At 37.3% G+C, this 23,820-nt stretch overlaps 1 protein-coding gene across 1 annotated transcript; it reads right to left on the reverse strand.

Moving 5' to 3' along the window:
* Positions 1 to 3,826: 3,826 nt before the first annotated feature.
* Positions 3,827 to 22,899, reverse strand: LOC147863840 (Pseudouridine synthase family protein). The gene is made up of 18 exons (XM_087319508.1): positions 22,668 to 22,899; positions 22,190 to 22,433; positions 22,045 to 22,117; positions 21,862 to 21,918; positions 21,052 to 21,131; positions 20,788 to 20,850; positions 20,633 to 20,720; positions 20,448 to 20,551; positions 19,206 to 19,308; positions 18,824 to 18,897; positions 18,089 to 18,153; positions 11,086 to 11,270; positions 10,316 to 10,383; positions 6,184 to 6,244; positions 5,586 to 5,623; positions 5,442 to 5,510; positions 5,064 to 5,304; positions 3,827 to 4,192 (listed from the first exon to the last, which is right to left on the reverse strand). The coding sequence occupies exons 1-18, from the start codon at positions 22,849 to 22,851 to the stop codon at positions 4,139 to 4,141; spliced, it is 1,851 nt and encodes a 616-aa protein (XP_087175634.1). The 5' UTR covers positions 22,852 to 22,899; the 3' UTR covers positions 3,827 to 4,138.
* Between the last annotated feature and the right edge of the window lie 921 nt (positions 22,900 to 23,820).

Below are 23,820 nucleotides of genomic sequence, written 5' to 3' on the forward strand. Positions count from 1 at the left end.
TAATGTTGTCCTTATTTGGTTGTGGAAAAGGTGACCTATTCTTTTCCCATGTGGTGTAGGTATTTAGGATTATGAGTTATTCGGCTCTTTCCATTATTTGCCTTCTCTTGTGCTCTATTTGTGAGTTGTGGGATCATGTTCTTTGTGGGCAAACCAAGCTATGGCTGATTCCTTCGTGTCCTTTCAAGGAGTGTGGAAGTGCCCTATATTTGTCCAATAGCTGATCTATGTCCCTAAAGTCCCTAGAGATTGAAACTTGAAGAACACATTTTGTCCTTGAATTGCATGTTACAATGTAATGGTCAAAACCCCTCTCTAACATATGATATCTAACTCAAATATTAGTGTAAACACTACATCTACAAATATAATAGTCCTCTAATTCTATGTCCCTCTCACATAGTTGGCATTCTTCATATGCCATGTGGTCATCACGTGTACTCACTCAACTTGGTTAGACTCTCATTGGACTTACATATGCACCCTTAATTGGATTATATAATAGGACCGAATCGAAAATATCACAATTCAAGCACTAATTCTAAAAAGTAGACAAAGAATACTCATCACTTGCTAACTCCATGGATTTAGTTGGTTACATTGGATTTAGCAATGAGAAAGTAGTTGATGAGTGGAGAAATGAAATGAAAATTTTAAGCTTAAAGCATCTCAACAAGATAAGAGTAAATTACAAAGTGAGCATAGATACATCAATTAAGCCCTAGAAATAATCTCTCTCTCTCTCTCTCTCTCTCTCTCTCACGCACACACACACACATTGTCCTTTGCATTCAACTTATATAGGTTGACAAAGGTAAATACATGGATGTGTTCATCACCATTAAAACTCTCTCATTTTCCCTTGCTTGTAATTTAAAAGGTTGAGAAAGGTGAAATACAATGGAACTGCAACATTGAATGATGATTTCACCATTAAATCTCAGTACTTTCATGTTCACTTGCATTTATGGCTGCTTAATAATTTGCACTCAACTTATAACAACTTAGTCAGACTCTCATCCTAGTCATATTCTGTCCAACAAAAGAATTTATATTAGTTTACACATCCGTGGTACACATAATAGTTGGCATAGACTACGATTGGCTATCAACATCTTCTACATGAAAGTCTCTATTCAGAGGTAATGTAAAGAGGTGTGTATCTGTCCAATGGTCGCATGTAGGCCATGCATAAGTTGTGTATCCTGACTTGTATATAGGAATGGGATGAAGAATGGTGCCAAAGAAACCAAAACTTAGTCTCCCCATGGGTTATTATCTACCCTAGGCACTTCTAAAGCCCCGCTTGTGTGTAAAAAATGACCACATATCATGGTCGGCATTGATCAATAAAGATTTGTGTCCCTTCTACGCCCATAGCTCGGCATCACAAACTTCCTAAGAGAGAACGGACAAGAACATGTTGCCAGTCAATTGTAGTTGCCAATGTCCACCCCTCTGGGCAAAGTGACACATAGAGAACCACGAACCACATCCCATCCCTAACCATGCTTCATGTTTTCTCATTTTTGAGAGGTGCCTCCCTTAAATGTTGTACTATTAAAACTCATCTATCTCCCTCCCCCTATTGACATGAACCTCCTTTCACGGGATGTATCTCTTGGATTGTAGCCTCTCTCGTATTTTTTTGGTGAAAAGTTAAAACACACATTTATGTTAATAAATGTGTGTGAAAAAGAGTATAATGGGTACCACAATGGAGTACAATCACCACTCTAGGGGTAGCGGTATATTTTGAACTACCAATAGACAAGAAGACCACCACTCCATCGAGCAAAGAATTTCTACTTCCTCGAATAAAGAAATTTGTCACATTGTCATTCCCTTCAACTTTTGTAGATATGCTTTTGGCTCCATGCCTGCTATCAAATACAAAAGCATTGTGCTTATCCAATAATGATGCAATCCACAATATCGCCAAAATAGGAAAACAATCCCCATCTGTGATTTTGGGTCGACCTCAATGAATTGTGATTTTGTATCCTCTCTCTCTCTCTCTCTCTCTCTAAAATAGGAAAAAAAGATTGGAACATATGATGTAAAGTACAAAAAACTAATAACAGCAAAATTCTCTCATTAGGTTGGGTGTTTGACATTATGAAATGGTTTAAGAGATGAGTTTATCAGAACTCCCATGTGATGTTATAGAGTATGTGTTCATCGAGGATAGATTACTAGAGGCACTTAGGATGAAATGATGATGAGATGCTAAAATGTCAAATTTGGAATATTACATTGCAAATATTAACCCCCAATCCCCAATACAAGGAAAAAAACGCCAAAACCTATCCAATTGCATCTCACTAACCCCATGAGCCTTCACTCTCAAAGAAAACCCTATGGAGGATGAATATCACTTAATTGCATGCTCAACATATAAGGCCATTCATGAGAAATATGATGGCTTGTTAAGTGTACATGATAATGTGAATGTCATATGCAAATTTCCACTGAGAAGGGTGAGTACATATGTGCATGCATCATTTTCACACCAAGAGTTTTTACTTAAGAGTAGAAACCCCCTTTCTTAGGAAGGAAGGAATCACAACAAGATGATATGTTGATTTGGGAGAAGGAAGAAATGGAAAAAACTATAGAACTCCTATGTTTTCATCCTCTTGAAAACATTGCAAATGATTTCAAGATGTTTATTCATTCATAATTTCCTTAGACACGGTAGATTATATTAATCTTGGCATGAGTCCCAACGCAACCACAAACAAATACCGTAACAAAATCCTCTTTGTTTTTATAGTTTCGTATACATATTACGAATGAATTATTATGTATTAAATGAACAAGAACTCAAACTCTTTAAATTTAATGAAATAAAATAAGAATCTCAACAAACTTAGGGTTGAGATCTAGCATTTTCATAACATGAGTCGCACTCTTGAAGAAAAGACACAAAACTAAAGAGCATTTGGTAAGGAGGTGCAATATTTCCCCATTTTCTTTGCACGAAAGGATTCCAAGGTCACATTTAAGGCTTTCAAATGCATCTCCAAGGTTAATCAAAAAATTGAAATCATTCCATGGATATCCAAACAAGGTAGGTAAGTATGAAACTAGAACCTCATGAAATATTTGACAATCACATATACTCTATTGCACAAAATTTGCCTTTTCCAATTATCCTATTTCCTATGTAAATCATCTTATTAGATCAAATGTTCCTCAAAAGTCATGAAGTCAAAGATAATCTTGCCCAATCTTCCACTTCACCTTAATCTTAGGATAAGATTGGTTTCTATCTTGCTATATTGTTTTAACCTTGAGAATCAAGATATGAAAACACGATGGTCATTATTAGAATACTTCTGAAAATGTCATGCCCACTTTATTTGTTGGCTAGTTCTATCATTACGCAATATAAACATCCTAATGAACATGTGTACAAGCACAAGACGTCCTCATGCATCGAGAACCTAACCAAAAACTGAAAACATCATAAGAGCAAAAAGACTCATTGGCACAATTATTAGAGGACCAAAAAAATCAAAGCAGCCCAAGGTCATCTTTACTTGCAAAAATATTGTCCCAAATTCAAGATTGCATGTGCAATATGAGAGATATGGCCATAGTTGTGCTTGTCTTTCAAAGGCTTTTAGTAACCTTCACCAATGAAGAGGGGCATGGCTTCTTTACACCTAAACGTCAGTTCATAAAGATGACATTTTCCATTGTCAAAAACTAAAATGTGACATGACAATATAGGTGAAAATAGACATTAATGTTAGTTCATAACTAAAAAGAATGTATACCCTAAATGGATGTCATGACATATTGAAGAGTCATCCCAAATAAAACACTGCCAATTTCCATTCGGAACATATAATTGAGTATACAATCATGTGTAATGGTATGCTATGATCTTATTCATGAATGCCGAAGATACTATTACTGAATGTATCATCATATACAAAAATACGATGCAATGGGTTTTACTCAATGTGAACATTTTCTGTTGCTTGTTAAACTCATTATCTTTTTTTAATTGGTATACCGTATACAAAAATAGCCATCTCATCTTCTGAAGATCATGGCACCATCAAATTTCTTCATGTCAAAAAATCCATAACCTGACGGGAAAAAACGGTTTGACAAAGTAACACATCTATATTTCCTTGGCTTCGTTCTGTTCTTCGCTCAAAGTTTTATGGAATGCCACCTGCCCAAGACCACATGAACGGTAAATAAATAATGTCAAACACCAGAACATCCTAAAAAGCTTAACACTATACATTAGATTACCAATATGTGTGTGTGTGTGTGTAGTTTAAGGAAATTATTAAACTGGCACACTCTACATTACCATAAATTCATAATTCCCAGTTTACCAGATCGCCAAAATGTAACACATAATTATTTCCTAATTTGATAAACATTAGAATAGAGTCAAAGCCACTTTTTGGGGTGAGTGTATGCTTCTGTGAGAGATAAAAGGGAGAAGATATAAGTTACCATTCACAGAAAACCAAATACAATCTGTGGGACGGGGCCAAGTTCATGACATTTGATCAAACTTGGGTTTGCTCAATTATTTAAGATTCAATCTAAACCACCAAGAACCAATGGCCAGAGAAAAAGGGAGAAACAAAAGAATATTACCATCCATGGGACAGCAAACTTTTGAGTCAAACTTGGGTTTGCTAAATTTCATGACTTTCAGTTTTAACCACCAAGACAACAGCCAGAGAGAGAAAGGGAGAAGTGAAAGATTATTAACAACCATGGGAGATCAAATACAATCTACGACACAGGACCGAGCTCATGACATTAGATTGAACTTGGTTTTGCTCAATTTTACAACTTCCAGTTTATACCACCAAGCCAACAGCCAGAGAGGGAGAAATGATGTTGATATTTTAACGTTCATGGAAAACCAGAAACACAGAAATAGAGACACGGATGAACATGATGATTTTGATATATTAATACAATACCTTTAAATATGGAAGTAATTATTCCTGATATAACCAAGAACAAAAAAAAAGAACGGTACTTTAAATATAGAAGGATAGAGAGGGCTAGAGTGAGACCGATGATGAAATTTTTAGGAGTTCGCGTATCACCATTGTAGCATAACACGAAGAGGGCAATGTAAATTCAATCTGTAGTGCAGTTTGAAGAGAACTATCCAATTTAGAGTTCTCCTTTTCATCACTCGGACTTTCAGATTGAGTGTCATCCCCTGATTTCTTCTCAACCTTCAGGTTCTTAACTCTGTCCCAATCAGTCTCAGCCAAAGCTAGTGTCTGATCAGAATATTTCAATATCCTCCTGTATGAATTGACACTCTAATCATATCAATTTAATGCTATCAACAAGAATCATCGGATGTCATCACATTCAACTAAATTCCTCTATACATACATCATAAATGAATGGATGCATATATACATATATAGGGTCAATACCAATCAAAGTCTTTTGATGTCTGAATGATGCGTCTATAACCCCCTGGTAAATGTAAAAAGGAGAACTCCCTGGAATAGAAACATGCATTAAGACAATTTGTTTTTCAATAGAATCTGCAACCCATATCTCTCTCTAGCACTTACTTTACATTGTGGGAGGATGCTTTTAAGTCAAGCGAATCCTGTGAAATCAGAGAAAGGATTGGTAAGTATAAATCAAAGAAAAGTACAGCAAAAAGAATGTCAAATATGAGATTTTATGCCAGTAGAATCACACTAATAGATTGTAGAATATCAATTTACTGAAATACTGGCTTATATAAAAATAATGAGGGAATGAAGAAAATAAGGGAATTCATTGCAGAAAAAAGGAACAGAATTGATAAACAAAAGACTGAAGTAGAAATGAAGAAAATTCAGGAATTCATAGTCGAAAGAAGGAATGGACTTGACAAACCAAAATTTGAACACATGTGAATGCAGAGACAGATATATCCTGCACATGAGGAAGCCTGCAATTGTCCTACAGCATCAACCTCACCCATCCTCATGCATCTATAATATGTATAAAATCCATATAGTTCAATCAATTTTGTCTAGCTTCAGACAACTTCTCCATACTTTTTCATCATGTTTAATCCCCAGCATAATATGAAATAGATGCATTATCCAATATGAACATTTGAATTTGCTTAAAAGCATAATTTATTCTCTTACCACAAAACTCTGAAATAATAAATACCTTCTTAGCAAGATCAACAAAAACGTCAGCCACCTCATTATTTGGAAGCAAAGTTCTTGCTCTGTTGCATTAAAAGTACATATAAAAACGTCAGCTAATAAAAGATTGCATGAAATGACAAAAGACTAACTACAGAAGATGGAAACATTACAAGACATAACAATCTATGTCCACTATTATTCTCTTACATAGTTTGATTGAGCAATGATTCATTTCAAGGACTTTCCTAGTCTAGCTTTCATAACTTCTGACATCAATTGATAATCACATGCATTCATACAAGGGTTAAATTAAAGTTAGCCATGCCACACAATCTGAAGGTTGCTCTTTTTTGTTTATGTGTACAAATCCCCTGAATCATATTTTGAAGCATGCATTTCCTTGTATCACAACATTTCTCATCATATCAACTACTTTGTGTGGCTCCATCATGAATGGGTGATTGGCGCATGTGCTGTGGGTAAAGGCGTTTGTGGTTGCAAAATGCAATGACTTTGACAACCCTTCTGTGACTTCCTGAACAGATTTAGAAGGATCTTAATCAAGCATGTCATTGTACACTCTACAACTACAGAGAGAAAGAAAGAAGAACATATTAGCTTCTTTTAAGATGCCAGAATGGCCTATAAGACCAAAAAACTGATTACATCTCCCTCTCATTTCATAAAAAACAATACAACGGAAAACAGTGGTCTTCATATTCCACTCCCTGATGACACAATAGCAAATTCTTTCCTTACGAGGTATTTGTGCATATCTGCCAACCTCCATCTCCAAGTTATGTAAATAATTTGGCAGTTGTCCTGTCCCAATACGCAATTCATGGGATAGATGTATGTCCATATAAGAGGGGCCTGATGATGAATCCATACTCCGATGTGTAAAAAGTGTCTTATAACGGGCCATCTTCCTACCATGAGATGTATGACTGATCCATGTTATTTGTTTTCCAAGTTGATAATATCCATTCAAACCACTCTATTCTTTACGCTTATGGAACAGAGATAATGCATTTATGCTTATCCCATTTGACATGAACCATTGTTATGTTTCAGCATACCAGCAATGAATATCTCCATTTTCAACAAGTTATTTTGATGACATAAGGGCCAATCTTGAGTACCTTTGTTTAGGGAGCTCTCAAGGCCATTGGATATTGGTCACTGATCTGAATAATGCCTCAATGATTGCTGGGGTCACTCCCATCTCTGTCTGGGTATTACCATGGGGCACTGATGCTTTGCTCCTTATCATGCAAGGCAAATCATTGAGACTAAAGGTCTCTCTAACCTTTCTAGTTATTTGCCTTGTTAAGATTCAGTCCCTAGGTTTCTATTCCATAGAGAAGAGTTTGTGTGACAAGTGTATCAAATAGCCACAATTTACTTCGTGAATCTTGGAATTGCAAATGTGCACATTATCATTCAAGATCACCAAGGGTTGTAAGAGAGAGAGAGAGAGAGAGAGAGAGAGAGAGAGAGAGAGAGAAAGATAGATAGATAGATATATTAACGTCTTTTAAGAGGCCAAAATGGCCTATAAGTCCAAATAAGAGATTACATCTTGAGTGTTGTCTCGTCTTTGAGAACAAATCAAAATAAAATAAATACTACACAATAAATATAAAAGTAAATAAGATGAAAAGAGAAGAAATGAGGGAATCTGGTTTTTGGCACATGTGAGATTCTCAAGTTAGGTATATTGTAGCTTTTGTCTTCGAAAGATCTCTAGCATAGGTCAATCCAGCATGGAAATGTCTCCGAAGCAAGGGAAGCACCTACGATGGCGGGAGATAATGGCTTTTATTTGTCGATGACAAGGGTGTTGAGGTCGTGGTCCATGGGGGTGGGGCCTACGTGCACGACAAATTGCTATTGCCCGATCAATTGTAACCCCTTTGTATGTCCTGGTCTGGAGCCCATTTGTGTATCCCGTGATGGACTTATAGGAGTAGTAGGAGTGATGGGGCTAAAGAAAGTTGTGATTGTTCTTTGTGGATGAGCTTGTGTGGTTGTATTCTTCAACAACTTTTCCCAATGTCTCTTGAGCTCTAGCAAGAAAAGTCCTAGGCATCATTGGTCCTCATATTCCATTACTTTGCGTAGTGGGCCAAAGCCTTGTTTAAAGAGGCAATGGTATCTCCCTCTGATTTCATAAAAGACACTACAATGACAAACATAGTGTTCCTCAGATTCCACTCCTTAATGACACAATTGGCAAATTCTCTCTTCTAGAGGTAGTCGTGTATACCTGCCTACCTCAATCTATATCTAATGTGATGAAGTTCTTAGCTGCCCTATCACACTACGCAATGCATAGGATAGATGTATGTCCATATAAGGTGGCCTGATGATGAATCCATCCTCCAATGTGTTGAGAATCAAGCTCAACTTGGTCTAGTGTGTGAACTCACCTTGAGAGTGAATAGACACTCCAACAGTCAAGAGTCAACATTATGTCACCAATTTGTATTCAAGCATTTAGTATGAGTCATAGAATCATATTCTATGACACATAACTTATGAGCTTTCACATTCCCCATACTCCATGAGTCTTGTAGTTAATGAAGAGAGAGGGTGACTATATAAAGCACCCTCCTCCCACCTTGTATTTAGTTGAGTCTTTCTCCTTTGTTAATATACTCTTACCTTGCGTATTCTCTGTGTCTTATTCCTTGTCTCTCTCTCTCTCTCTCTCTCTCTCTCTCTCTCTCTCATACACACACATAACTCATATCTCTTCCGCTTCACAAGAATCCATCTCTTGATTCTTTACACAATGTATGTAAGAAGTGCGTCTTATAGTGGGACATCTTTGTACCAAGTGGTATTTTGGGGCTGATCCATGTTATCTTGTTTTCCAAGTTAATAATATCAGTCCAGATCACTCTATTCTTTTCCACTTTGGTCATATTTAGGTGGGGACAATCCAAGCTATATATTGGAACGACGGTAGCGCATTTATACTCATGCCAAAATGTCTTATTAATGTCTTATAAGAGGCCAAAATGACCTATAAGACCAAACAACCGATTAAATCTTAAGTGTTGTCTTTTTTTTGAGAACCCAAAGCACCATTGATCCTCATATTCCATTACCTTGCGAACTAGGCTAAAGCCTTGTTTAAAGAGGCAGTGATATCTCCCTCTTATTTGATAAAAAACATTACAATGACAAACATAATGTTCTTCATATTCCAATAATTGATGACACAATTGGCAAATTCTTTCTTATAGTAGTATTCACGCCTACTTCAATCTCTAACTGGTGTGATGCAGTTCGCAGCTGCCCTATCACACTGCACAGTGCATGGGTAGATAATGTCCATATAAGATGGTCTCGTGATGAATCCATCCTCCGATGAGTGTGAAAAGTGTCTCTTACTCTGGGCATCTTCCTACCAAGTGATATTTTGGGGCTCGTCCATGTTATCTTGTTTTCGAAGTTAATAATATCAGTTTAGATCACTCTAATTCTTTTCCACTTTGATCATGTTTAAATGGGGACACCCTAAGCTATATTAAAACGGGGGTCGTGCATTAACGCTTATGCCATGTGAGTGACTAGAACCATTGTTGCATTTCAACATACCAACAATGAATGTCTCCATGTTCAGCAAGTTGTTTTGATGACAAAAGTACCAACCTTCAATACCTTCTGTTAGAGAGCTCCCACAACCGTTGGATACAAGTCATAGATCAGAATAATGCCTCAATGATTATTGGGGCTGCTCCCATCTCTGCCCAGATCATATCATGGGGCCTTGATGTTTTGCTCTTTATCATGCGGAAAACCATTGAAACTAAAGGTTTCTGTATATCTTTCCAATTATTTTCCTTGTTAAGACTTAGCCCCCATGTTTCTACTCAATATATAAGAGTTGCTTTGACACATATATCAAATAAACACAGTTTAGTTTATAGTTCTTGGAACTGCAAATGTGTGCATTGTCTTTCGAGTGCACCACGGATGGCATATCCACCAGAAAGTCAGGCACAAGCATTTTCAGGCTGTGCTTCTGAAGACGCATAAATAATCCACACAGGCTTAGGAGCACATAAGATTTCTAAAATGTTCAAATAGAAATAGCATTTGACTTCAATAAACATGTATGCATTTTGGCAGAAATTTACCCAGGTAATGGTAGTACCACATCACTGATGTTAAACTTTGCAGATGCCACATCCTCAGCTGTTGCATGCTGTTTCAACGTAAAAACTCAAAAAAAATTAGCACCATGAGTCTTACAGTTGTAATGAAAAAAAAACACAAATAATATTGTGACTAAATGACAGTATATGCATCATAATAACAATGGCCAACCAGAAAACCTTTTGTATGACATGACATGTGCACACAAAATTTGTCTCTTAAGAGAAGCACAGCGCGAATCATAATAAAAAAACATGGGCTGCATGTTATGAATATTACAAGACGCCATGCACCAGTACGTACTCTAAACAATGGCACTAAGTCCAACACAATAACATAGCCAACCACAAAACCTTTCATATGGCATGACATATGCACACAAAATGTGCATGTAAAAGCATGTGCTAATCATAACAAAAAACATGACTGCATGTTATGAACATTACAAGATGCCATTCATGTTATAAATTTTACAAGATGCCATGCATTTCCAGCATAAATTAATATTTTTTTTTAACCATATAATCCTCAAATTTCTTATGGTGCAAGAACTTCAGATACTTGAATTGCAGAGGCAGGACACCTAAGAGATCCTTTCAAGTCTGCAGTAAGTAAGAAACTATCACTAAAAGCCACATGACTTGTGCCCAAAACTATGGGAAGAAACAAAAACTGAGGCAATTAGGTGAGGGCATGTCAATTTCAACTGCATTACCCCCGAAGCATAGCTACACTAAAAGTAATATTTTACCTTAACTTTCTGAAGGAAATCCATCGCAACAACAACACTGCTGTCATCCCCTTCGCCGTCAATTACCTCAGCAATATCACTCTCTTCCTCTTGCAAAGCTTCAGTTTTCTGCTGTGCTGTACCATTTGCATCATTTTCATCATCTTTACAAAGTACTAAATCTCCTTCAACTACTTTATCAACCCCTGAAACCAAAGATAAAGCAAAATTAAGAGAAATGATTTCTATTAGAAATATTGAGAATCGAGTAGATAGGTATATAGAGTTACAACTGCAGAGATGGATATATGAAAACAGAATTTCTATTACATATGAGAGTAGTTCAAAATGGTAGTTTTCCCATGCGCTCACACCTTAGAGCTTAGATAGGATATGGACCGGCTCACTACAAAATTAGTGGGGACTGATGATCAATCTGACCACTGTGTGAGAAAAGTGACTTATAATCTATGTTTGGTCTTAGTATAAATGTGCAAGTCAGTTGACAGTAGTGGAGATATTCCTTTTCTGTCAACTGACTTGTCATTTAATATGACCCAACTCCCTAGGTACAGGCTAGTGCTAGATAATACTTATCTTGAAGTCAATGACGCATACTTCAAGACTAAGTACATCGTAACTTGCCCACAAAATATTCTAGCTGACTTGATTAGCCAATCCTTTTATCTATTTCTCTCTTTCCTAAATATGTTGTGTCCTACGCATCTACGGTTTCCTAGATTAACACCTTATCGACCCATATGGTCGAGTTGCACACTAGCCGCTCCTCATTTGGGGCGCTATCACAAAATGTGCACTCTAAGAGCACATATGGGGATAGATTTACAACTTGGGGCTGATCATTGATTATATCTAACACGCCCCCTCAATGATCAACCCATTGAGTTCACTTGGAATTGGGCCAACACCTAGTCGTCGAAGGTGTTGTTGCAACTGTTCTGCTCCAAGCGCCTTTGTGAAGATATCTGCAGCATTTTCTGATGTTGGACAGTACTCAAGCTCCACAATCTCATCATTTATTAGCTCCCGCACATAGTGATACTGAATCTCTATGTGTTTAGTACGTGCATGAAATACGGGGTTCTTGGCAATGGCCATACAACTCTGATTGTCACACCTCAATACCGTTGCCGTCCTTATTGGGACTGCCACATCCATAAGGATTCTTCTTAGCCAAACTACCTCGCATGCCGCTATGCATGCTGCTTTGTATTCTGCCTCCGTTGAAGATAGTGCCACTGTTGGTTGTTTTTTACTACTCCATGAAACAGCTCCAGATCCTATTGAAAAACAATATCCAGAAACTGATTTTCTGGAATCACTATCTCCAGCCCAATCGGAGTCGCAATATCCACTAAGTTGGTCAATTGTTGGCTTGTAGAAGATTCCATAATTTAAAGTACCCACAATGTACTTTAATACACGTAGAGCAGCTTTCCAATGAGTCTCCTTCGGCTTGTTGCTGAATCGACTCACCACATTGACTGCAAAACAAATATCCGGCCTAGTGTTGCATAGGAAAATTAGACTTCCTACTAGTTGTCTATACTTCCTTATGTCAACCATTGGTGATGAGTCTTCTTGGGATAGCTTGCAGTTTGACTCCATTGGAGTCGACTTCGACTTGCTGTCCATCATCCCGAAGGTCTTCAAGATCTCTGTTGCATACTTTCTTTGTGACATGAAGATGCCGACCGAGGTTTGCCAAACCTCAATTCCAAGGAAGTAGTGTAGAATCCCCAAGTCTGTCATTTCAAACTCAGTTTTCAAACACTCTTGTGTTTGGCCAATGCACTCTTCATGGTCACCAGTAAGTACTAGATCATCCACGTAAATGATAATGATGACTTGTTTCCCGTCCTTCATTTTGACATACATACTTGCATCCGAAGCACATTGCTTAAAGTCGATTGATCGTAAGAAGCTGTCTATCCTCTTGTTCCAAGCTCTTGGTGCTTGCTTTAGACCATATAGTGCCTTCTTCAGCTTGCAAACTTTGTTTTCTGAATTCGGTATCTCAAACCCCGGTGGTTGTGTCACATATACCTCCTCCTTGAGATGCCCATTCAGAAATGCTGATTTGACATCCATTTGATAAATCGGCCATCCTCTTGAAGCAGCCAACGCTATGACCATTCGAATTGTTGTCATGCGAGCTGTCGGGGCAAATGTTTCTTGTACATCGAACCCTTCAATTTGGGAGTATCCTTGCGCTACTAGCCTGGCCTTGAATTTCTCCAAAGAGCCATCAGCTTTATACTTTACTTTCCATACCCACTTCGTGCCTATCACCTTCTTCTTTGTTGGCCTCTCTACCAACTCCCATGTGTCATTTTTCATGATGCTATCATATTCTGATATCATCGCCTCTTTCCACTTCGGGTCGGCCATAGCTTCCTCCACCGAGGTCGGCTCACTCACTGAGCCTATGATGTCCACCATCAGAGCCATGTTGACAATGTGGTCAGAGGTTCTTCCTTGCTCCTGTATTCTTCTTGATCTTCGTAATCCATCAGTTGAAGTTTCAGGAAACTCAACTTTAGGAGTATGATCATTGAAGAGTTGTTGAGCCCACTTAGGTATTTTCTTTACATGTGGGACTGGCATAGGCTGAACTAGTGAACCATTACCATCAGATGGTTCAGCTTCCTTTTTTGGATAATGGGTCGGGATTGGGTAAAATACTTCTTCAGTTGATGAGATAACTTGAGAATCGTTGTTCTCAGCTAGCTGTGGTTGTTCCTCATCGAACACCACATCGCGGCTTGTCAATATCTTTCTTGCCTCTGGATCGTAGAGTCGATAGGCCTTTGACTCTTCACTATATCCGAGAAAGATACACTTTTTGCTTTTAGCATCCAACTTCTTTCTGCTCACATCTGGAATATGTGCGTAGCACATACACCCAAAGGTTCTGAAGTGCAGCACTGAAGGTTTCTTGCCTGAATAAGCTTCTTGGGGTGTTTTCCCTTGAAGTGCCTTCGTGTAGCTCCGATTGAGGATGTAAACTGCTGTGTTCACTGCTTCAGCCCAGAATGGGTCGGGCAGCGCTTGTGCCTTCAACATACACCTAGCCATCTCGACAACTGTTCGATTTCGACGTTCGACAACGCCATTTTGTTGTGGGGTGTAGGCAGTTGTAAGTTGGCGCTTAATTCCATGCTCTTTGCAATACTCACAGAATTCTATTGATAAGAATTCTCCACCTCGATCAGAGCGTAGCTCCTTCACTAACTTTCCAGACTCTCGCTCGACAAACTTATGCCATCTTTTGAAGATTTTAAAAGCTTCAGCCTTCTCCCGAAGGAAGTAAACCCACATCTTTCTGCTGAAGTCGTCGACTATTAGCATATAGTAGAGAGATCCACCCATTGCAGGAGTCACCATTTTTCCAGAGAGGTCAATGTGTATTAGCTGTAGAGGAGTCTTTGCCCGATTTTGACTCTCTTTTGGAATGGCTGATCTTTGATGCTTGCCCATCATACAAGCATCACAAACATGACTTAAGTCAGATAGGGTTGGCAACCCAACTACCATATTCGACTTCTTCATCTCCTTCAACACAGCAACGTTGAGATGCCCAAATCTCTCATGCCATTGCTTTGTGTTGGTACTTGTGCCGTGGTCAGTAGAAATGGTAAACGCGCTCAGCTCATAGAGATTGTTGCGCCTCACCCCTATTCCTACAACCTTGCCAGCAGAATCTGTTATTTCTGCACCCGACTTCTTGAATCGAACATCAAGACCCTTGTCAGTCAGTGCAGAAATGGACAGTAGATTCTTCTTCAGATCTGGCACGTACAACACTTGAGAGAGATGCTTTGTCCCACCGGTCGTTGCTTTGAGGGAGACGGTTCCGGTTCCTTTGGCCGGACATCGAGCATTGTTTCCGACCACAACATTGATGGGCTCTTGTAGAGGTGTCCAAGAACTGTACCAGTCACGATTACTGGTCATATGTCGGGATGCTCCACTATCGAGAATCCAAGACTCATCAACAACTTGAGTGTCAACTGAAGAACACACTTCTTCAGTTGCGACCCATAACTCTAGTTCATCTACGACATTGTTAGCGGACTCGGGCTCTCTCCAAGAAGTCTTATTAGAACCATTCTTCTCATCCGCCATCTTCTTTCGACAATCCTTGATTGTGTGACCCTTCTTGTCACAGTAGAAACACGATCCATTGAACTTCTTCTTCTTCGGTATCCTATTCGCATTGTTTGAATTGGATGCCCCTTCACCCTTAGTCCTAGAGACAAATGCTGAATCTTCCCTTTCTTCTCTTGTCTTCAGCCGAAGCTCCTCTTCAAGCAGCATTGCACTTAGTTCATCAAATTTTAAAGGAGTGGGTCGAACCTGAGTGTTCAATGCTGTCACAATGCCATCATACTTGAAAGGAAGTACTCGAATGCACCGACGAGCCATATCCTCTTGAGAGACGACTACTCCAACAGCCGCCAGCTGATCTTGAAGATCCTTAATCCTTTTTACAAAGGATTCTACTTTCTCTCCATCAGCGAGCTTCTCTGCAGCAAGCTGATTTTCGAGGTTTTGTATCCTTGTATAGTTTCTGGTCTCATACTGGCTGGCCAATATGCTCCAAGCTTCATGTGCCCTAGTTGTATGTTGCACTAGTGTTAGTACAGAGTCACATACACCAGTGACTATGGTACATAGCGCATCAGCATTCCTTCTCTTCCAGGCTCGAAGTAGATCAGCATTTGGAGGAATTGATGTGGTAGGGTGTGCAGGGTCAAAGGTTGCCATGGGCTCAGGGTCTCCCCCTGTGGGTCCCATGATTGTTTCCAACAACTCGTAGGAATCCAAAATGGCAGACATTTTGAACTTCCATAGAGTGTAGTTGGTTCCATCTAGCTTTCCATCAGACAATGGAGGTGGGCGAATGCGCAATGGAGCAGCTGCAACATTCGTGGACAAGGCCATTGATACTCTGTCTCTCTGTCTCTCTCTCTCTATTTCTCTCTATTGCTAGACAGCAACTACCCGTATATACCTAATCTAGATCAACCTCTTCGCTCTGATACCATATTAGAAATATTGAGAATCGAGTAGATAGGTATATAGAGTTACAACTGCAGAGATGGATATATGAAAACAGAATTTCTATTACATATGAGAGTAGTTCAAAATGGTAGTTTTCCCATGCGCTCACACCTTAGAGCTTAGATAGGATATGGACCGGCTCACTACAAAATTAGTGGGGACTGATGATCAATCTGACCACTGTGTGAGAAAAGTGACTTATAATCTATGTTTGGTCTTAGTATAAATGTGCAAGTCAGTTGACAGTAGTGGAGATATTCCTTTTCTGTCAACTGACTTGTCATTTAATATGACCCAACTCCCTAGGTACAGGCTAGTGCTAGATAATACTTATCTTGAAGTCAATGACGCATACTTCAAGACTAAGTACATCGTAACTTGCCCACAAAATATTCATACGAAACAAAAAATTTATTACAGAAGAGTTATTTTGGAAGTCAAATCCAGTGTATGTCAGAACTCAAGCAAAATATAGGTGAAAAATATGACTTCTCTATAATGTCTTCCATAATACTCACTTCTGGAAAGTCAAATGTGTACAATGGTGTATACAACAAATACAACAGGAACAGAAACTACAATCAAATTTTGTGACTCTGATGGTGAAAAAGTCTGCAGATTAGACCACAATTATATGATTAAAACATTATTGGCTATAATCCACAATTGACATTCCCTGTTAGATAGTTTATTGTGGCTAAGTGGACATTTGTAATACAACATTTCTCTTTTATTCCACAACTTACTAAGTTTGAGGTACTTTCTTTTAATGCTAATTGAAGTTGAAAATATTCTTTCTTCTGAATCATTTTATTCTGTCAGGGTAACAAATACAGTACACAAGCTGGCATGTTTAAGTTTATTGACCAACGTATGGCAGGTATAGCCTTTCCACCAATTGAAAATAGTGCATTCATGAAAGGGTACCACATATAAAATATCATGTAATTTGTTCTGACAAGTGGATTCATTTCAAGGATGTATCTTTCTGAGGTCACATCCATGTCACATGACAATAGGCTTCAGTAGAAGCTAATCTGTCATGCTTGAGATATGTATCTAGCATTCATAAGTATAAACCTAAGGCTCTACCACTCATTTATTACTTTGATGCACACTTTAGAAACAATATTCCACAGAACTATCCAAGCTGAGATTTATTAGAATCTTTTCTTTAGGTGGGTACTATTCAGTAGATTCCATATCCAGGTATAACCCAAACCAAATGGGTTTCATTTATAAGTGCACTTTATGGAAATTTTACACTTCCAAATCAAGATATAGCCTCAACACATTAGGTCTGATTTAAGTATAGGTAACTTGTCATCATTATGCCATGACTCCATGGGAAGATTGTAGCTTAATATAAACATGTTTGTGATGCTTTATTGTAGCTTCTTTTCATATAGTTTCTGTGTTTATACATACAAAGAGAAGTATTGTGGAATTTTGCTGAAGGAGTTCAACTACTTTTGCATCAAGATAAAACTGAAAATTACTGACAATATACATTGTAGTTATTCCCAAAAGAATGATTGGCATAAAACGGAGTCATGGCACAAAAATAAGCATTCCAGATGTGGAAAAGGCAATTGTAGAGAATTATGCAAAATTATCACTAGAACATCATTGCAATTATCATTATAATAGTTTCTATTATATCATTATAACATCGATTAATCATAATTAGAACATCCTATTGTCCCTATCTATTTTATCTAGCAAAACCACAGCGTAGGAAATGTGGGCTTGGAAGAATCAGCGAGGGAAGAAGACCCTGTTGATCTTAACTCTAGTCCAAGTTTGCGAAAAGACTTCTTGTGCCAAGTTATATACGAACTATTAATGTTATTTTACTCAATCCATGTTTTGGAGGAGGGGATATAGATTAATCATTTTAATTGTAGAACTGTGAGAGCAAAAATTATTCACTTACCAAATAAACTTATCCTTTTGCTTGCAGCATGATTCCACAAATAACTTTGATAGCTGTGCACATACCTGTGAAGTTCCTCAACCATTTCATTACGACAAAAACCAAGATTATTGACCCGTTCACAAATATATGCAGCAGAAACTCTCGACATTTCTGCCATTGGAATTCATCTACTCCACAAATGGTAAGTCATTTATTTACAGATTAGAATGCAAGAATTCCCCACAATAAAACAGTAACTCAGGTTTATTCTCGTCTTTCATGTATTAAGTTTCCTTGCAGCATTAACCCTCTAAAAATATGTATAATAGCATACAAACATCAAGTGGAAAAAAAGGTATTTTATCTCCACTAGAAATTGTAATGGGCATTTCTGACATCCATGCTTGAGATCAATATAAACTTAGTATAGAAGGAAATATGCTAAGCCTGCTAATGCTAGAGAAAATACAAAAACACTCTTCATTCTGATTATGTTGATGTTGAAACACTATATATTATCCTGGATGAACTGTGCCAGATGTAGATACAGTAGTCTGCCCTAATACAATATCCAATAATAATAGAGTGGAACAAACTATTGAGTTGATGCTAGATGAATGAATACAACAGGACAGTATACCCCCAAGAAGATGAAAAAAGTCCAGAAAAGGCCTCACAGATTATTAATCCAACAGTCATGCATACATCTTCCTCTCACACAATCAGGGGAATCATTTTGCATCAAATACGCACATCATTCGCATAGTCCTCGGAATGCTGCTGATAGCCTGTAAATAATTTCCAGGAGATTTCCTCAGCCCTGATAACTGCAAAACAGGAAGTTAAGTTTTAGCTCAATATGCAACTTTCAAGTTCTGGTTTGCAATGATTCATAACATTTAAATCGTCAACTTGAATTGCAAGTAGACATGTATGTATGTCTGCAAGACTGGCCTTATTTCAGCATTCTTGGAGACTACAGGCATACACCATTTCAGATCAAGATTGTGAACTTAGTGCGGCACTCATAGATAATGTGTGGTGTTTGAGATTGACATTGTGGCATCATTTACAGCACTCGTGTAGAACATATCAACATACAAGGCTTGCCATAAAATATTTCGATGTTTCTTACAACTAGCCTTTCAGTGACAAATTGACGAGGCATTCGGAGTAATGTTCCATCAGCATCCTTCGTCTTCGCAAAATAATCCCGTGCCTCCATAATATCTTGTCGCTGTGTAATGTCAATTAAGACTTAACAATACACATGTTTTCAAGAAAAACAAGATGAAACTCCATAAAAGCAACCCACACAATACAATTCGCAGAGAATAATATCGTGCCCACCTAGGATTCACCTGAAACATGCTCTTTGAAAATGTCCCCAAGACAACCCCCATGAATAGTTTTTATGATTCCTTGCATGCTTGGTACACAAATGTCATCTATACTACCAACACTGACAGACAAATCTCAATCATTCTTGAATCAAACTAGGTTCTAAATAAGCGGCCCCTTCCCTTTTTTAGCTGGCTTTCAACAAAACCACCCATGAATACTAGTTGTGTTCTAACAAATAAATCCCATATATACCAATAAAGGGTATTCATGGAGCTGAAAGCCCATTACCATTCTTAAACTGTAGTGCCACTTCTCCAGAATAGTAGTCTTACATTTCACTTCATTGGTAGTAGTATAACAATTGTATTTGCAGCAGGCAGTTTTAATAAGGGAAAGAACTTTAAATTATAGCCGATAAACAAAGGTCTTTGACTTTTAACCTAGATCCTGGGTCTATCAAGCAGTATCATTAGTCTAGAAGTAACTGCAGCTTAAAATCAATCATTGTTCCTTCTATCAAGTGATTTGCATTATCAATAACCTTAAAACAGCATATCATGACGATTTTTATTTTACATTGAATTCCAAATAATGAAATTCTGTATCATGAATCAGAATTAGATCCTTGAGACCTCCTTTAATCATGTTTCATAACTTCTCATGAACTATAAATTAATAATCTGCAACAAAAAATGCTTGACCTACGTTTTATACCTCTGCATTTAGGTATTGTATAGCTTAAAATTTAAGAAACAAGGATTTTAACTATGCATGCTACCACTTGTAAATTAGCCTTCATAATTGCCTTTTTTTATCTCCTTTCCTAATAAAGGAGACGTCATACGCTGAACATACAACCTCCTGATTTAAATTTTATTTAGCTTATATACAACATACAAAGTATGATGGCATTGGGCATGTATATCCCTTTGTAGTTTTCCTACGATTTCAGCTAAGTTTCAAATATTTAAAAATCAAAACAAAAACAAGAGAATATTGACCAGAAAGGATGAGAGAAAAACATAAAAGGATATCTCCATCTCGTGGTTGCAAGATCAGATTCACTGCCTGCTCCCACTCTCCTCTAAACAATGCAGCTCCTATAGTGAAAGTAGGGACTGAACTTGTTCCAAATCGCTGCAACAATGCTCAACTAGATGTAATTACAAAATGGGCATGCCAATCACATAACCTAGATGCAAGTTTCTATTCACTTACTTGTAATCCAAAATAGTTGATGAAGCCACTCTTTCCAAACGATGTTGCAGCATCCTTAATTGTGTCATCATTTTCAGCTACTACTCCACTGGAAATCCATGGTAAATTAACAAATAATTTGGTTTATGACAAGCATGATCATCCATAGTTCTTACCGTAATGTTATTAAGAATTTGTTTCCAGAAAGCTGACCAAGCACAAGTGATCTGTCTACATAGCTGTATGGAATCAAAAAAACATTACACGAGTTAAACTTGTGGAGTACATCAAAAAACATTAAAATTATAACCTTGCATGAGTTTCCTTTGTTTCTTCCAAATGAGAAGCATTAAAAGATGGCTAGACCTAATTCCTAATTACTCTACCATGATGAATGTTGTAAGTCATTTAAAAGTAAAATTGTTGTACCATAGACTCACCAGAAATCACCCACTTTCATTCCATACAATCGTTTGTTTAATGCAGCCAATTTAGCTGCCTGCAACTTAAAAGCAGTTACCTGCATGAATAAAAAGAAACACAGTATAGCAAAAAGACTACCATCAATAAGTGTTCTGCACAAAAACAAACAGAGACAATGGAAAATCAAAATTAATGCAACTTTGAACATATAGAAAGTACTCAATGTCTACCTAATAATGAAGAACTAGAATGAAATGAAAAATTGTCTTTGATTGTAGTCAATTGGACATCAAATCTTGGGTTTTACTACCTACAACTAAAGTCACCCATTTTGTATTTTTCCTATAAAGATCCACTATCTAGACATCTCTACCAAATAGAACTTACAAGAGGAGTACTTGTATGCAAATAAAGGAACTCAGAACAAAATGAAAGAGACTGTCCATTCTGACAATTGACAAATTGAGAGCATTCAGAGCTATCTTTACTATAGACAAACATAGCATTACCAGAACCAATCATTCACAGCCATATAAATAGAATAAAAAGTAAATCCCAAAAGATGAGGCTAGCTATGCTCAAATATGGTATATGCTATGAGGTAAACTAGCTTGAGCTCCTCAAAATATAGGCTACATATTAACGGCAAAGTATTCTGATTAATCATATAAACATTCTCTATTAAAGAAATATTATCCTTGATAAAAGATCGTGCTTAAAACATTAGCAAAAAATAACTCTGGTCAAAAATATTTCAAAAAGCAACCAGCATCAATACCCAAATGAAAATCATCACAATGCTAATAATGATCAAGTTAATAATGTACCCTTTGTGTTGTAACAGCTCTCTTGTCTTTGGTTCCAGCTATACCAAATGACTTAGGCTGTCAATCATGGAAAGTGAAAGACTAATCTCAATGGAACATCAATAACAAAAACAACGGATTTGCAATTCGTGAGGCATTCATTTACAGATGCTAAAAGCTGGGTAGCAGTAGTATTGTAAATACCTGCAGACCAAGCATCTTTCCTATAACCATTAAAGCATCCTGTGTATCTTTGTTTTCTTTGTATAGATGAAACCTGTAAAATTAACAAATTGCACTGTGAAGACAATAGAGAGATGTCCGCTCTTGAAAACTAAAAGTTGCTTACTGCAAGTATTTCCCATGTTGAGAAGGCCAATTGTCGGCCCCTCTAGTATCAAAACAGGGCCCCGTATGATCATCCTTCTTCCTCTTATTTCTCCCATCATTTCCTCGAAAATCCCTTTTTCTTTTCGCTTTATTGCTTCCTGCGTTATTTAATATCCTTACACGTACACATTTACTATGTGAATCAGGCCCATCCACTGTATCAGTGACAAGAAAAGGGAGTCTTCCCTTGAAAAAGTTGTGAACTTCCTGCATAATAGCATAAGCACTACATTAGCATGGTATGAAGAAGTTTGAGGGTATTGACCTCGACACAGCCAGGTACAAATATATCAAGGAGAAAAGTTCAAAATTCTAATATATTTCCATTTTGCATGTGCCTAAAATAATTTGTCAGTACACGAAATCTCTATATTGCAAAAGAATTGAAAAACAAAACGAAGACAGTGTAATTGCATGTGAACAATGTAAGTGAACACTTGCCGTCCGATGTATTTTATCAGAATCAGGTGCCAACACTATGGGATCACATTCATCCTTTTTTCCTTCAATCACGTTATTCAGAATTCCCCTCAAGAGTTCAGCATTACCATCTCCACATAACAATTTGAAAGCTTCAATATGTTTCTCAGCATTTGAAGAGCTTAAGCTTTCTTCTTCCATTACGTCTTTATTTGGATCATCCGTATTCTACAAAACAATATAATATTGACGAAAACCTTGACACAACTTATGTACAATTTATTTAAACTAAAATTTTGTATAAATCCAATTGGCAGACTATATAGGTTGACATGCCTCTTCAAGTGGATCCAAACAAGTAAGATGTACCACATTTCCAAGAGGGTCAACTTCATTGACAATAAAATCAGCATATCTGGAAAAAGTAAAAGATAAAAAAAGGTAGAACTGTCATGACCTACATCTTGTAGCATGTGGCAGCATGGGTAAAACAAGGAATTTTTATCCTTTAATAAAGTTGTTCAAATAATAGAGATATTGAGGCACTACATAAACGAGCTTTCTACACATAATAATAGCTAGGCGTATTAACTGAAATGCAAAATCTGCACCCACTTTCCTAATTATAAGCAGGATACCTTTGATTCAGCAATTGATAAGAACAAATGATTATCGTCTCTGCTTATTACACAATACTACAAAAATTGACTTGCACATAAGATAGCAGAAGATTTTGTTTATGGACAATGATAACCTAAGACTTTATCCCTACCAGGAGGTTCATTATTCATCAGAGCATACTCAACTTTGGGATTTTGAGGAGGAAGATTTTGATGAGCATCAAAAAGATATAGAACTGGAGGTGCTATTAAATCTCTTATAAATAGATTTAAATTTAACCTTTGTGTATAGCTACTACAGAATTCATTTTAAACCTGCTGTTCCCACCTTTTTGACATTTTCCATTTCCAAACAAATCCACAGATTGCCTTGTCCAAATTGGAATCATTTCATGCAACATAGTTTTTAACACAAAACTTGTCCAGATAAACTATTTCCATATCGGTACTTTGCATTCTTCCTCAATCCAAACATAATGACAACGCTTTAAATATTTCTATACTGTTCATTACAGTTTGTGAGATCTGATTCTTGTTACAAGTGGTGGTG

Source organism: Azolla caroliniana, unplaced genomic scaffold (assembly GCF_043228905.1).
Source record: "Azolla caroliniana isolate FFs.n. ecotype wild unplaced genomic scaffold, voAzoCaro1.0.p SCAF_5, whole genome shotgun sequence".
Lineage (NCBI taxonomy): Eukaryota > Viridiplantae > Streptophyta > Polypodiopsida > Salviniales > Salviniaceae > Azolla > Azolla caroliniana.

Bases quoted from the DNA above. Each gene is read 5' to 3' on its own strand.
- LOC147863840 (XM_087319508.1), bottom strand. From the start codon at position 22,851: ATGGAAGAAGAAAGCTTAAGCTCTTCAAATGCTGAGAAACATATTGAA. The intron at 11,271-18,088 runs GTAAGTGAATAA...CTTTGGTTTCAG, and splicing joins CAAAAGGATAAGTTTATTTG to GGGTTGATAAAGTAGTTGAA. The intron at 5,624-6,183 runs GTATTTATTATT...CTGATTTCACAG, and splicing joins TTGTTGATCTTGCTAAGAAG to GATTCGCTTGACTTAAAAGC.